This window comes from Heterocephalus glaber, unplaced genomic scaffold, assembly GCF_053883595.1.
Source record: "Heterocephalus glaber isolate CG9 unplaced genomic scaffold, H.glaber_assembly_v1.0 deba00001509, whole genome shotgun sequence".
NCBI lineage: Eukaryota > Metazoa > Chordata > Mammalia > Rodentia > Bathyergidae > Heterocephalus > Heterocephalus glaber.
This window is the reverse complement of record NW_028258325.1, coordinates 53,956,048-53,971,689: the sequence shown is the minus strand read 5'-3', so window position 1 is coordinate 53,971,689 and position 15,642 is coordinate 53,956,048. Positions and strand designations below refer to the sequence as shown.

The window sequence follows — 15,642 nt, the reverse complement described above, 5'->3', positions numbered from 1 at the left end:
ATTTCAGTTTTATATATATCAGAATTTTTTCAATATGTTATATATATGGCCTATAGCCTTTTATATATTTTCATAGACTTATCTCTCTATTTTTATTGAGATTTTTTTCAAATTTACAGTTTGCTAATTTTCTTTCAATATTAAAATTATCCTCTCAATCTTATGCACAGTTCTTAATTTCACTTTTTTAATTTATAATTACAGAACTTGTTTGCATTTCTTCCTGTAGTTCCTAGATTTCTTGAAAAACAATTCCCAATTTTGTCTCATTTCTTCTTTTTCTTTCTGCTTTTAATGTAATACAAGTAGATATTAATAAAGAAGATATAAAAACACTTCTATGAAAAATAAAATTTCATAACAAAGTAATTAGAGAATAACAATCATAAATATACTGTATATCATGATCTTAAAAGGATATATTTTCAATTGCGAATTTGTCTCTCATCTCCTAAGAAAACTATACTTCTTTTGTAGAAAACACTTTAATTTTAAAGTATCAGACACTCAGTATTATTTTGAATATTTTCTTCTTAACTCACAATAACATAACTTTTGGGTCCTATTTATACTTTCAGTTTCTCACACCAGAGAGATATTGTGATATTTACATATAAGTGTCTGATTTATTTCACTTAGGAGTATCCTCTCAAATTGCATCCATTTACAGTGGACCCTTGATTTACAAACTCAATTATTTTCCAAGGGCTGGTTGCAACTCAAGTTGGTTAATTGAAGGCTTGGGCTCTTCTATGCAGTCTTCAAAGTGTCCCTCCAATATATAGGCAGATCTCAGCATCCTTAGAGAGACATTGGTCCAGGATTTCTCAACTGACCCCACACAGGAAAGGAGGTTATAATGGTTCTTCCAGAACTCTTTAAGGGTTAAATCTGTACCTGAGACCATCTGGAAGCACAAGAAACCAGCATTTAGGTCATAACTCAAGACTTTGGCCATAAGTTAAAACTGAAATTCCAGTTGTAACCCAAGTTGTTAGTATGTTAGGGCAGTCATAACTCGAAGGTATACTGTACCTAAAAATGCCTCAACTTTATCCTTCTTTATGGCAGAGTAGTACTCAGTTTATTAAAAAATCACATTTTCTTTATCCATTCATCAGATGATGAGCATTTGGGTTGTTTCCAAGATTTAGTTATTTTAAACTGTGCTGCTATAAACATGGATGTGCATATATCACTGTGATATGATGCTTTTAATTCTTTTGGGAAGATTCCCAAGAGGAGAATAGCTGGGTGAAATTGGACCTCTAATCCTTGCTTTTTGAGGAATCTCCATGTATATTAATCACAGCTATTTTAAGTATGTGTTCAACATAGCAGTTTTCTGGTAATAATACTAAACTTGGAAGACTAGAGGTCATTTTAATGCAAATAGGGATTAGGATGACTCAAAATTGGGCTTCATTCCCTCGAAGAAACAATGTATTTCGCTTCACACTTACTTTAAGGTATTAAGTGAAAACCTGGGTCTTTACTGGGTCCTCACTTGATGGGAAACAAAGTAGGACTTAGTCCCATTGGTCTGTGAGTTGGTGCGATGCTCTCCCCAGCTCATCAGTTTCTCAGTGACCTCGTTGAGTAAAAGCAGCGATCCCAGGACAGAGTTGCCCCAGGTTTTCTAATTAGAACTCTTGGATTCCCCTCCCTCCCTAATCTTGGTTTAATAATCTAAATTTTAATCACTCTGTGGAGAATTTGATAAAATATTTGTTTCATTTTTGTACTTTTTGTCATTGGGAAGAATGAAACATGCAGGTTTTCTCTAGCATGAGGTGTCTCAGAAATATTACAGCTTTAGACAATCTTTTGTTAGCATTTCAGTTAAAGGATTCCTAAAGCATAAAAGTAATATTATACACTTGAACATCAAAACCAAACATTGCAATCAGCTAAGGGTTCTGTCACTCAATTTGGATTGAAATCATAAGTAGACTAAGTACAGCTACTTTAGTGTGCAGAGCTCTGATATTTGAATGACCTGTATGAGAAGGCCCTCTTGGAGAGCATTGGTCCTTACAGTCCTCTTCCACTATCATAGCACAACCTAGTGGCTACAAATTATCAAGGAAGATGAATTTTTTATCTATGATTAGGGGGAGAGGAGTGTTTTTTAACCTGTGCCAAGGTGCAATTTATTCCCAATTTTGTATTTTAAAAAAGATATATTCGGTCGAGAGAATTAGTACCACCTCTAGTGCTCTGCTCACAAGGCTTTATACCATTTCACCATGTTGCATAGGAATTAAAGAAATGGTATGAACTCCAAAAATAACACTCAGTTTTTATTTTCTACATTATTGAAAGCTGGTTATTTCCTCTTCTAGCTTATTATCTTTATTAGTAAATTTTGCATTTTATCTAAGAGTAGTAGCAATGTGTGTTCTCTGTATTCCAAACAAAATATATTCCATCATTCTCAAGGGGTGTGGTCATATTTTGTTCATAACAGAATTTCTTTCCTTTCCTTTCTATAGACTACATGCTTCACATCCAGTCATTTTCTTTTGACTAGAATATTTTCTCCCATTAACTGTCTTATTTTTTGTTTCAGAATCAGGGTGGCAGTCAGGATGGAGTGTAGACTTGGTTGGTTTTAGAATCTGCATGGGGATTGGTGGGACAAATTCCTGAGTGTTTTGTGGGTCACAGAAGCAGGGCTGTGTCCATTCCCTCACCCTTCCTCTCTGTTCCCCTGAACTGCTTCCCTGCTGCAATGACATTCGCTTTGTTATTGTTAAAATATACAATGATAGTAGAAAGATTTTAAGCTTATCTATTTTGTATTCTACATGAATATTCTGTGATATCTTTTTTATTATGATAAACATGTTTGAAATTAACCTTAATCAATTTTTAAGTTGACTGAAAGGAGATAATGAAAAGTTTCCTGGCATTATTTTTTAAACAATACAGGATGGAATTGGGGGGTAGGGGTTTAATTGAGACAAGGTCTGACTGTGTAGTTCGGTCAGGCCTTGAACTCACAGAAATCCTCTTGCCTCAGCCTCCAGAGTCTGGGTATAACAGGCATGTGTCACCACACCCCACTGCATGGAATGCAATTTAAAAAGAGAGCAATGTATATCTTAAGATTTTTTAAGTCACTTTTTCATGTCATCTTCCCACCTCTGTAGGTACGTATTATAGCTATACATAATATAGCCACATATATGAATACATATATAGGGATTTATAAGCATATGTATGATAACCAATTATTACTTTAAAAAACTCAACTTTGCACTAAAATTAATCTTAAGGTTATCTTTCAGAGCAACCCTATTTTTATTCCATTTAGTAATGTTTTGGCTTCTAAAAGTAGCTTCCATAATGCCCTAAACATTTTCTTCTTTAGAAAAAACAAGCAATGTTCAGAATCATTGTGTGAAAAGCCACACCATGGCTGTGTGTCATGTATGATATTTTCTACCAGTGGTCTCTTGCTCATTGCCTGTTCCTTAAATAGTTGAGTCTACAAGTTGGTGCAGAACTCACATTTAAGCATAAAAGGTCCTTACCATTTACTATTCAGAAAATCTATTCATTTACCTGGTGCTCAATGTTACCTAATTTCTTTAATTCACTCTTGTTGTGCTCTTAGTTTATTTGTTACCTTATAAGATTATTCTGACATAAGGTGTTGTTTGAAGTTCATCTGATAACTGTCAGGCTCATAATTGTGTTTCAATTATACTTTTAATTATTTGGTGTCAATTTGGGATATTACTTACAAATGGATCACTAGTGATAACCTTATTAAAATGTATTTTTATTTATAGCAAGATATTACTTATTTATAGTTTTATTACATGGTTACATGAGTAGTTCCAATTATCAAGGAATGAATTCTAAGGCATGGTTGGAATATGATAGCAACCACACAAATTAAGTTGAGTATCTTCAGTGATATGAGACACTGCCAGTATGCTAGGAGTTAGTTCATGTAGTCCCAATGCAGCTGCGAGCCAGTTGTCCAACCTTAATGTATTCAGCATTAAAAATAACCTAATTTATTCAGGCATGCTATGAGTCCTTTTATGTTTTCTAAACTCTTGATTTTCTGCTTTTTCTTCCAGTCTAATCCACTTCATGTGAACATGCCAGTTTTCACTCACCTACTTCTTAGACAGTTTGATCCACCTTGAATGGTAGTTTTATGTTGATATTTATGTCATAAAAAGCAAAATAGTTATGAAAAATATGTCTTAAATGAATATTATTAAAATGTACAAAATATGACAGCTTTGTACACCCTTCATAGCTATTCAATTATTATTTGTCAAATATAAATGGATTCTCACAAGGTTTGAATTTTGTTCAATATCCATAGACTGCTTACAAACTCAAAAACAAAAATAAAACTGTGTTTTCTCTTGTGCTAATTTGAATGTCTTCTTTGGCAGACTTTTGTATTAGTAAATATTTAAAAAACAGAAATAAAGTATCATGTAAAGTTTTAAAGTTTTGTGCATTATTACTTTTCATAATATTGTGACATTTTGCTCAGAAATAATTCTAAACATGTTAAATTTGTAATTATCCTTATGATCTATTTTTCAATGAGATCCTCCATCTTTTGTCTTTTTGCAGTTAATTCTGAAAAAATTGATGTGAGAATCTAAGTCTAGTAATACCATATTATCATTCTTGTTGACATGTTAAAATTTGATATTTTGAAAATAAAGGAGGCACTTGCAGAACATTTCTTTGAAGATGCATTTGTTTTCAATTTATTGTATATCAGATAAATTTGTTTAGTATTGGATCTCAAAGTTAAGTAAATTTTCAATAAAGATTTAAATTAAATGGTATGGAATTTATATTGAGTAGCTGATTATATTCCATTAATTTTGAATCAACTTTTCATTATGAAAGTGTATAACAGATATTTATGTTTTCCTGTACAGAAGCATGATTTTATTTATTCCTGATAGTTGTACAAGGGGGAACACACAAAAGCAATGTTTCTGCTCTAATCAATAGATTCATAATATTAGAAGTATGTACTTCATATGTCCTTCTGATGCTGTTCCTTACTTCTGTAGAGAAAATAACCCACTCTCAGGTGGGAAAATTAGATAAATTTCAAATGAGATCAAACATTCCTTGTTTTAAGAAGGTACAGTTATTTTGTTTTCTAATGAATAAGTTACACAGAGTACATAAGTCAAAGACGACACAGATCAGTACATGTTCAAAACCAGAACATGCCTATGTAACAGGTAGCAAAGTCAAAATGTAGAAAATCACTACCTTGAAGTCTCCCTCGTGAATTTTGCAGTCACTTCGCACCTGTGCAGGTAAGTGCTCCACCAAAAACAATCATCAGTTTCAGTTTTGACACTGTATAACTATTTTATTCTCATACCAAGATCTAATGTGTTTTCCATTGGGAGCTGTGAGATTTTTAAACTATGTTAATACTGTTGCTGATAATCAAATGTTATGTATGTTTCATTGTATAGGTCCAAATTGGTATCCTTCTCGAATTGGGCTGCAGCTAGAATGTGGTAAGAATCGATTTTCAAAGAACCATATGTTGACTTTAAAATCCCTTTTCTACCATGAAAAACTGAGTTTTATCATTTATTGCATACTGATTTGTTCCTCCCAAAAAGCTAGTGCTTCACTTTTATAGCTGATAAATTTTGGTATCAAAGGGATGGCTTTCACAAATTTGCTGTCTCTGAGTATCACAGACAGCATCTAAACAAATACCTTTCTCCAAATCTTTAATTGCTGAGCCATTGTAATTCTTCTGGTCTTTCATATGTTGTAAGGGATAACACTTGTCTTTTTAACTGCTTTTACTGTCATATTCCTGTCATAAAACAGATTAAGTGAAAAGAGGAGGGACAAAAACTAATGAACTTGGAGAAATATCATATCAACTACTAAACCCTAGGTTCCTCCAAATTTCAAATCCTATTCTTTTAGAAAATGTATCAATAAATATCCTTAAAAATGAATCCCTTTTAAGAATCACCATTATTGACATTACATCAGCTTTACCTTAAATTTGGGATTTTTCATTTTAATGGAAACTCTGGATAAAATGCATTTTTTGTTCTTTCTTTCGTTTTTTTTCCCTTTTTTTTCAGGCTGACATTGACAATTAAGTCCTTAACAACAGCCAGTCTCTAGGAGACACATTAAAAAATGCAATCTCCAAATTTTCCATTAAATCATGAATGGAATTTTATTGTATTTGCTGATATTCAGGTTGTCTATTCTCATATATGGTTGCAACTTTAAAAAATGATTTTCCTAAATTTCTTGAAAATTCTGTTTGTTTTCATTGTTTTCTTAAGCATTTAATCATTCAGTGAGACCCATATACTGAAAACTGAAAGAGGAATCCATAACATTTAAAGAGGTCACTTTTTTTTGCTAATGAGGATTGAATCCAATGCCTTTGCACTGAGATATATCCCTAGACCTTCTTTGTGTCATCCTATCTATCTGTCTATCTATCTAGCTTTTTGAGGCATGGTCTTGTTAAGTTGCTAAGTTTTCCAGGTATGAACTGACAGTCTTCCTGCCTCAGCCACTCAGAGTGCTGGGATTACAGACTTAAGCCACAACACCTAGCTAGAAGTCACACATTTGATCATTTCGAAATCTTTCTTCCTCAGATATTCAAGTCAGTTTTCCACTTGAGGAAAATTTAAGTGAGCAAAATCATTGTCTTATTGTTTCCTCCATGCATGAAATTAAATAGTTGTGAGCTTTCTGAGATTATCACAGTACAAAGAAGTCTCATCCAGAATGCAGTTGGCGTCAATGTCAAATATGACTCCAATCTGAAAACACTGTAAGGGGCTGAAGAATTTGTTGCTTCAATTTTTCTATTGAATATGACACTTTACTTTTTCCTACATTTATTTACCTGTTCAAGTTACCTGAATGTGATCAGGGCAAGGAACAAGTGTTTTCTAGATCCTTGGATAAGAGTATGATGACGTATTTAGTAAAAGAGTTAATTTAATGAAGGAAGTAGAATATGGTACAAAGAAAAGTTTATTCAGGTAAACACAGAATTTTAAATTTGATTCTTCTATTTACCTACATACAGTCTTCATTTGTAAGGTAGAGCTAGTAAAGAATCTAAATTTTTTAAAATTTTAAATTAGATTATGGTGATAAAGTATATAATGATTGGCTTTTTTTCTCATTGTTGGTTCCAAATAATACATAAAGGTTCACTCACATTCTTCATACAACAGCTTTAACAAACCCTTAGGTTTAGGGGTATTCAGGGTACAGCCTGGTCCAATTTTGGAAAAAATACACAAAGAGAAGCTTGAGTTAATTTGGGTAAGCAGTTTGAGAACCTCAACTGCTTGAACCATGACCTAAAGAGAACCAGAAGCTCTAGTTACGTATTTCTCTTGGTTTCACATATTTCTCACCATTTAGAGAAGCACATATGCTTGAAAGGTTGTGGACAAGTGTCCTGATTCCTGATTCCCTATGAGTGATATGATTTGTAATACATCTGCATTTTGTCGTGTTTTTTTCTTTCAAATTGTCATATTGAGCAGGGACCACATTTTTAAAATAATGCTAGTTCTCTCTTCTTTGAAGTAAGCAAGGATGATAAAGGAGTGAAAAGTAATTCTCTCTCTAAAGGTGCCAATAAATGTGCGTTGGAAAGGTTTTTTTCAGTGACCAGTTATACAGAGCTAGCAAAATTTTCTGTCTTGGCTAACATTATCTTACATGTGATTATAATAGTATTATGGATTATATGGATATAATATTTACATTATTTTCTTGATCCATATTTCTGCTTCAGTGTAACAAATTTTCACAGATTTATAGCAATTCCATTTATTAGATTGAATTTGCATTATGGCTGAATTCACTGCTCACAATATGAGGAGACTGGAATTAAGGTGTTGGCTGAATTGAGCTCTGATTTGCAGACCCTTCACTTGCAGACCCTTTTATGTTTTTGGAATAACTTGCATTATTTAAAAGTTTGTATTTCTGTTTGTTTCCCTTTTGCAGTTGTTTGGCAAGGTCCTTTTGTCTTGCTAGATGTCAGTTCCGTTCTGTGAGGCCACCTACGGCCCTGAAACTTGGCCTTCTCTATCTTCAAGTGAACAGTGCAGAGGCACAGTTTTTTTAATGCAATCAGTCTCTGGATTTTTCTGTTTTTGGCCTTTACTCAGAGATTTTAGAAACTCATATGATCAGGTCAGGTCACCTAGATAATCCAGAATTGTAGGGATTGTACAGAGGGCAGGAATCTTGGTGTTCTTCATAACAAATCCACAACCACATTCATCTACTTGGCCAAACCCAGGGCTACATTCATATTTTCAAGGTAATATCAAATTATCTTTATAGGAAAATGTGTGTGCTTCATAAATATCAATGCATTTAAAAGAGAGAGTGTGAAAGGAAACTACGAAATGGTCTTCATTAAGGGGCTCCCTGCCCTGTGGCTAAGATCAGGAAGGGTGGGATCTGGGTCCCTTATTTGCCTTCCCAGCATGCACAGCAAATTTTTGGCCCTGCCCCCACTGACACAGGCTTTAGTCTAGGAGGGCTCCCGCTGTATACTGATCACATGTGCTGTGGCACAGGCCTTGTTAATAAGGACTTACTTTGGACATTCTGTTAAAAAAAATAAGTACCTACAGAACTGCATACCTTGTTATGCTCATATAAATTTTCTATTAAAAGTGGATTTATCACATTTTCATCTTTAGATCTAGTAGATCATATTTATACATATATGCTTATTTATTTTACTTTAAAATATCATCAATTATAAATATAGTTTCTTATATTCTGAAAATCATGGAATAGTAGACACAAATTAACATTTTCTTTTTCTTCAGAAATTAGAAAATATAATGACACCTTTACATGACAAGGAAAATAAGTCACAAATCAAGTACCATATTATTGTTAAATAATAACAATTTTACTGTACATGAAAATGAACTTTTGTACAGCAGAAATTATCATAAAAAACAAAATAAGTGAAAAAAAATAATGACAATAACAACACCTGTGAGATTAATTTGTTTGGGTACGTGTAATTCTATTCTATGTACTTATGTTTCTTTATGCATAGCACATGTTTGTTTCAAAAAACAAAATATATTTATCTGTTATTATCATTTCACCTTTTTGCAATATATTTGCTGTTGTAAATAATGCTCAAAGTAATTTTTGTTATGAATCTTCTGGTGTACCCAGTCCAGATATGTCCTCTGTTTGTCTTTACTAATAAGATGTTAAGTCTTCCAAAACATCAATTCCTGTCATCAGGCACCTACTAAGTGAGTGGCTCCTTCTCAGTCACCTTGCTCTATCTTCTCACTTGCTGACCATTGACCTGCTGTAGAAGTAGCTATTTTCCATTCTCTTCCTTCCAAACTGAATTCCTAAACAAGCAGTCAAGCCCCAGGGTCTTGAATGTTAATGGCTCTCAGATATCTACAGATGCATCTGCCCAGTGAGCTCCATGGCAGGCCTACCTTGAATCACTAATAGATATTACACACTTAACATACCCTAACAGAGCTCTAAATTTTCACTCCCAGACACTGCTCTTTTTTCTTTCTTCATGTCAGTTAATGAAATCATAATACATTTAAGCACTCAGACCAAAAATCCAGGAACTGTTTTATGTCCCTGCAGCCTCTCTGCTCAAACAACTTTTCAGCAAGTTGAAACCATATATGTTTAAAATATATCTGGGTTTGGTAAATTACAGGCATTTCCCCCAGTCACACTGTAATCTAAATGAACACCATCTCCTGCTTGATCACTTGTTCCCGGTTCTCTCCAGCAGTCTATTCTTTATCTTCTCCTTTCTCATAAGTACCCAGAGCAATCTGTTAGAAGATAACTCATGAAACTCCCCACGTGCTTTGGAGTCACCCCTGGAATTCATCTATCCTCAAATTATTTAAACTATAATAAAACTTCTTAGAGAGAGTTGAGATTTAGGTCTACTGACTTCTAAAATAATATTATTTAAACAATCTTGTTCCTTAATTGAGTTAGACCTAAAAAGTATTTTCTCATAATAATAGAATAGTCTGTATTTTGGTTAAATAGCATTAGGAAATTTTTCCCCATTTGGAAAACTGCTATTGATATTTTCTAAAATGGATTTGTTCACATTTTATGTTAATTTAAAGAGTCATTGTTCTCTGTAATTTCTATATACAATGAATTATTAGCATTAACTGTTTACATGTTAAGGAATTCCTTATCATTTTCCCTTGAAATTATACTTTAAGATATTTTATTTTTATTTTAGGTGGACCCTTTTTGAAGGACTGCATCACTATTCAGAGTGTTGCCGCTTCCTCCATTATTACGCTCTATTTTACAGACTTAGGTCGACAAGTCAGTTGGACCACAGTAAGTGGCGATTTGAAATGCAATGCACATGTTGAATATTTTGTTTTAAGTAATGTATTGACAGACTAGTTCCAGTAAATAAATTCACAATGAAACAAAATATTATTCTGAATTGTATTTTGAATTTATGTTTTTAATATGATCAGTGGCAAAAGTAACATTCAAGAATTACAACAATAAAAATCTATGGTTGGATAAAGGAAATAAAAATTTTTTAAAATGTGAATTTAGCTTATGACTGAGGCTCCTTTTCTTGTTCCTCTGTACCTTGTCAGTGGAATGATAATCTCTTCATCTTTTCCTTCTAAAAGTCTGGGCGTAGCAAGGGATCTCTATTGGATAGAGGAAGAAAAAGGATATTCAATAAGAAGAAATTTTTAAGGCAGAGGAAGGACATTTTGGAAATGTGAGAGTGGAGAAATGGACCTTCCTCCAGTATAAGGGGTGCATTTTTGCTCTTTGGGAAGACAATAGGAGCTCTCAATGATCAGAGCCAAATGAAAAGGCACTAGAAGAAGGACTATACTAAAGGATATAAATAGCTCAAAATCATGAAAATACTTGATACTGGTTCACTCTCTAGCAATGGAATAAACAATGGAAAAGCTTTAGCCATAAGAGGAAATAGGTCTTTTAGTAACAAAAGTGGTGAAAGAGTTAACCTGAAAAATATCTTGAGAGTGCTATACAAAGAATATAGCATCCTATTTTGTTTATGAAAATTTTTCAAGGAGGAAATTCTTTTTATAGCACTTTTTTAAAGTTGGTTTTTGTTTTCTGGACATACATTCCTACATCTGTTTGTTTATTTTATATTGATCAATTTTTCATACTTCTTTATTTAGAACATTATATTCACCTTTGATATTTATTTCTAGAGAAATCTAATAATAAGTTCTGGTTATTTTCTTTTATTAATTTTTGTTTATTTTATTTGTGAACAATTACCTATAATTTTGCCTACAATTTATAAAAACTTATATCATAAGGACATTAGATATAATCTTTATACTTCTCCAGAACTCATTGATAATCTTTTATAATACACACACACACACACACACACACACAAAATGCATTTCGGGCACTGAGACAGAATAGGAAGGAATGCCAAACTATCTGCAAAAGAAGAAACTGAAAAAGGGAGAACTCAGTGCATCAGAGAGGAAAAGTCTGTGTTATGAAATGTAAAGACAAAGAGGATGTCTTTTCATTGTCAACTATTCATAATACAGAAATGATAAAACTCGAAAGAAAAAACACTAAAAAAATTCCAATAGTGCTTATTGATTAAAATAATTCTATGGGTGATATTGACAGAGTTGACCAGAGTTCAGAATTTTTTATTATTTATTCAAAACAAGGGGGTTTAAAAAGCCATTAATAATTTAGTTTGCCTTTACATAAATTGATGAGATATTGTATTTCTTTTGCTCTCATAAATCTTTCTTTTCTTAAGATATATATTATTAAAAGACAGAATTAGAACTGAGGAAAATTGCTTATGTAAGTAGTTATTTGCGTTGTGTAAAACTACATTTATACTTTTATTATATATCTGTGCAAATATATAGAAATACACATATATGCTATACATTCAAATAATATAGCTGGTAGAAATTCTCACCTGACCTCTAAATGATTGCTTATCAGTGTGCACAGATACATATTTTATCACATTGTGAAGATTCAATTTTTTCCTGAGAAAATGCTGAAAATTAGTGAAGACAGAAGAAAGTATGTAATGACAGTCAAACTTATTTTTGTTACGTCTCTATTTTTTTCTCTTCTCTTTGGCTTTTTAGGATTAAATTAGTTTTCATTCTCTGACTAAATATTCCAGGGAGTCTTTAACCTGGGATCAAACAAAAATCAAAGCAGTTATCAGATTCCAAAAAACTATCAGAAAGCTAGTCAGCTAATTAAACTCTATTCAATCTGTTTCTAGTTTTGTTTTGTTTTCTTTTTGTTGTTGTTGTTGTTTTTTGTTATTGTCCCTGTAGGTCAAGCATCTCTCTGTACTCATATGATCCCTCCAGACTCTTGCATTCAGACATCGGTCCTCTTATCTACACAGCCAGACCCATTAGAGTTAAAGCATAAGGTTTCAGGAAAAGAAGGTTGAATTAATTCAATGGGAATGAGGGCAAAAGCAATGGAGTTAAAGATGGTAGAGTCATGGGAAGAAAATAAATGTAAAGAAAAAGGAAAACTAATAGAAAAGTGCATGCTTTAGCCCATTCCAGTCAGTGACAGGGAAATACAAATGAAAGAATAGTGGGCTAAGCAAACATGAAAAATATATTTAAAAGAGTTTGTTTCATCAAATAAAGTGTCCTTTATATTTATACTATTTATTTTAAAAGTTCCAAAATTCATTTTTAAATAAAAATTTTATATTATCTATTCTCATTAACACAGCTGTTTCTTCCAAGGATGATTTATTTGCATTAGCATCTATTTTCTTTCCTTAAAACAATCACTAATCACCTGATCATGTCCCCAATTCTTGCACTAAATAAATGCTGAAGAATACAAGTTATCCTTCAAAATATTCTATAAAAATTATTGTTTAATATAAAGAACTTTCTTATTTTCAGGTGTTTCTGGCTGAATACACAGGACCTCTGCTAATATATTTCCTTTTTTACTTGAGGATTTCATATATATACGACATAAAAGAAAGTGCTAGAAGATTACGCCATCCAGTGGTACAGTAAGTAACATATTAATACATATATCATAAAAATCAGACATGAAATGAATTTAATATGTCTAATGTATGGGATATCGGAGTTTAGCAACACAGTACACTACAGAGGATCCGATTTCAGCTGATTTTCAGAACTGTGCCTTTTTATTGCCTCTCAGATTTGGAAGAGTTTCATACTACATATTCATAGCCTAGGAAAAGACAGAAATTCAGAATTGGACATAAACCTGTAGTGACAGGGAGACATTCATATCATAGTAACATCAAAAACTATGCATCCAACCATTGTAAATCAGAGATCATTTGCAATAAGCAGGTTCTATATCAATAAAGGATGGTTATAAACCTTATTAAGTAGGCTCAAATACAGGAGCATTCAACTTAGGAACTATAAATAGCATATTCAACAATCTTGCAAATTTATAAACATGGGGCTCTTAGGTATACCTCCAATAGAGGTGATTTAAGTAATAATGACCATGGTAAAGAAAATAGATTGGGAAATTGAGAGATATCATCAAAAGAAGGCTAAATCTAAAAAGCCTGAAAACCATATATTGGGCTCAAGACATGAATACTTCCTTAAAAATTCCTGGCAAAGCCCAGTGTGACTGCACCTACCTGTAGTCCTAGCGCCCAGAATAGTAAGGCAAGGGCATTGCAAGTTCAAACCCAGCCTGGACAACTTACTGAGAGCCTGTCTCAAAAGAAATTATATCAAACAGGGGTGAGGATGTAGCTCAGTGTGATGGCCTTGGTTTCAATCCCCAGTGTCTCAAACAGACAAAAAAATATTGGCAATGTCCCAGTAGAAAAAATATTGACCTCCATAATAAGTAGAAGTGAAAAGTTTTATAGGCTACCTTAGTAAGTCAAAATCTAAAATCAAATAACACTTTGAAGTATGCCATAATTAAAAATAAGAATAGAACAGTAATCAAAGAAGGCTGTGCAACTGTGATTATTTAGTGTATTGTAAGAATAACATGTAAGCAACTGCCAAATTAAACAGAAAATATGATTATTTAAAATGTCACATTAGGCTGTTGGGATATAAATTTGTTGAAAGAAAACAGAAATTGATCAAATGCCATGTATTACAAAATACTTCAGGTTAATTAAGAAACAAAGTATAAATATTAAGGTCTTATGGATACTAGATAATGGAGAACTTCATTGATCAGGATTTTTTTCAGCTGAATCAAGTGCTCTCAAGCTCTTAATCATGGACTGAAGTCCACTGAAGCCTTTCTTACTCACACAGAGGCATCGAATCAGCCCATCCCCAGCCTAAACTTTCATTGCCTATTTTTCTTCTATTATTCAAACTTCAAATAGAAGAAGGTCAATATTTCTTATTCAGATAACCATTTCTACTCCTTCCAAAACAAAGACCTTGTTAATAGGAGTTTCCTCTAAGGAACTCATTACTTGAAAAGTGTATGTTCACAGAATCATATTCTGTATTTCCCTCATTCGGGTTCAAGTTTTATAATAGATGTATTTAGATGCCCAGTCTATTTTCACTGTTCAATACCTTCCCTGATTTACAGGAAATACCCAACATAATGTTTGAATGAGTAGAGACTAAGTACACACATATATTTTACCTTGGATATCCGGAAAGAGTGAAAGGAGAAATCTTAACCTAAATGATGTTCCAAGATGGCACTTCTAAGTGACATGAAAACTTTTCCTTTGTCCTCAAGGGTTGAATCAAATTTCAACTATTGAATTTGAGAAATTTTCATATGGAATTGACCTGTGGTACAGAGTAGTTTAGTAAATTATAGAAGGAAAAAGAAGGTTTAGTGTTGCCAGGAAGAGAAGCAAGGAGATTGTGGCAATAAACAAACATCTACAGTATTAATTTCTTTCTTTTTCTTAAGTGAAAAGTTTTGTTTAATTCATTTAGAAATAGCCTGAAGTTTAGAGTTTGGAAGGAGGAGGTAATAGAACCCTTTTTATTTTTAGAGAAAGTATATAGCATGTACCAGACTTGGGGCACAGCCTGAAAAAGGAATTCTTTTTAGCAGCATCCTGACAGTGGTTATTATTCCTAACACAAACTTAGCATGCTTAGTAAAAAGTATCGGTGCAGATTTTTCCAAAAGAGCAAATATGTTATCTTTATATGAAATTATTTCAGACATATATACACAAACTACCTTTGAAATTTAGCAAAGATTTATAGAAATAATTTCAAGGCTTCTAAGGACCTCCAATTTCAGGATATCGTCATTCAAGTTAAAGATCAGGCTTCAAATGCTAAAACCTATTGCCACAAATGTTAAGATTACAAAGTTATTCTTACTCATATCACAATCAAAATAGTAGATAGATAGATAGATAGATAGATAGATAGAGTTTTTTTTGAGATGGGTTTTGCTTTGTAGTGCAGGCTGGCCTTGAACTGACTATAAAGCTGGCCTTGGACTCACTGTGATCCTCCCACTGCAGCTTCCCAAGTGCTGGGATTACAGGTGTGCTTCACCATGCCAAGCTCAAAAGTATGT

The 15,642-nt window shown here is 32.9% G+C and overlaps 1 protein-coding gene across 2 annotated transcripts in view; it reads left to right on the top strand.

Annotated features, from left to right (window-relative positions):
• Tecrl (trans-2,3-enoyl-CoA reductase like) overlaps positions 1-15,642 on the top strand; it is a 106,637-nt gene that overhangs the window by 57,766 nt on the left and 33,229 nt on the right. For both annotated transcript variants that reach the window (XM_004849667.4, XM_004849666.3), the window contains exons 3-5: positions 5,487-5,531; positions 10,310-10,413; positions 13,014-13,129. In XM_004849667.4, the coding sequence (XP_004849724.1) occupies positions 5,487-5,531; positions 10,310-10,413; positions 13,014-13,129 (265 nt within the window). The remainder of the gene's footprint in view (positions 1-5,486; positions 5,532-10,309; positions 10,414-13,013; positions 13,130-15,642) is intronic.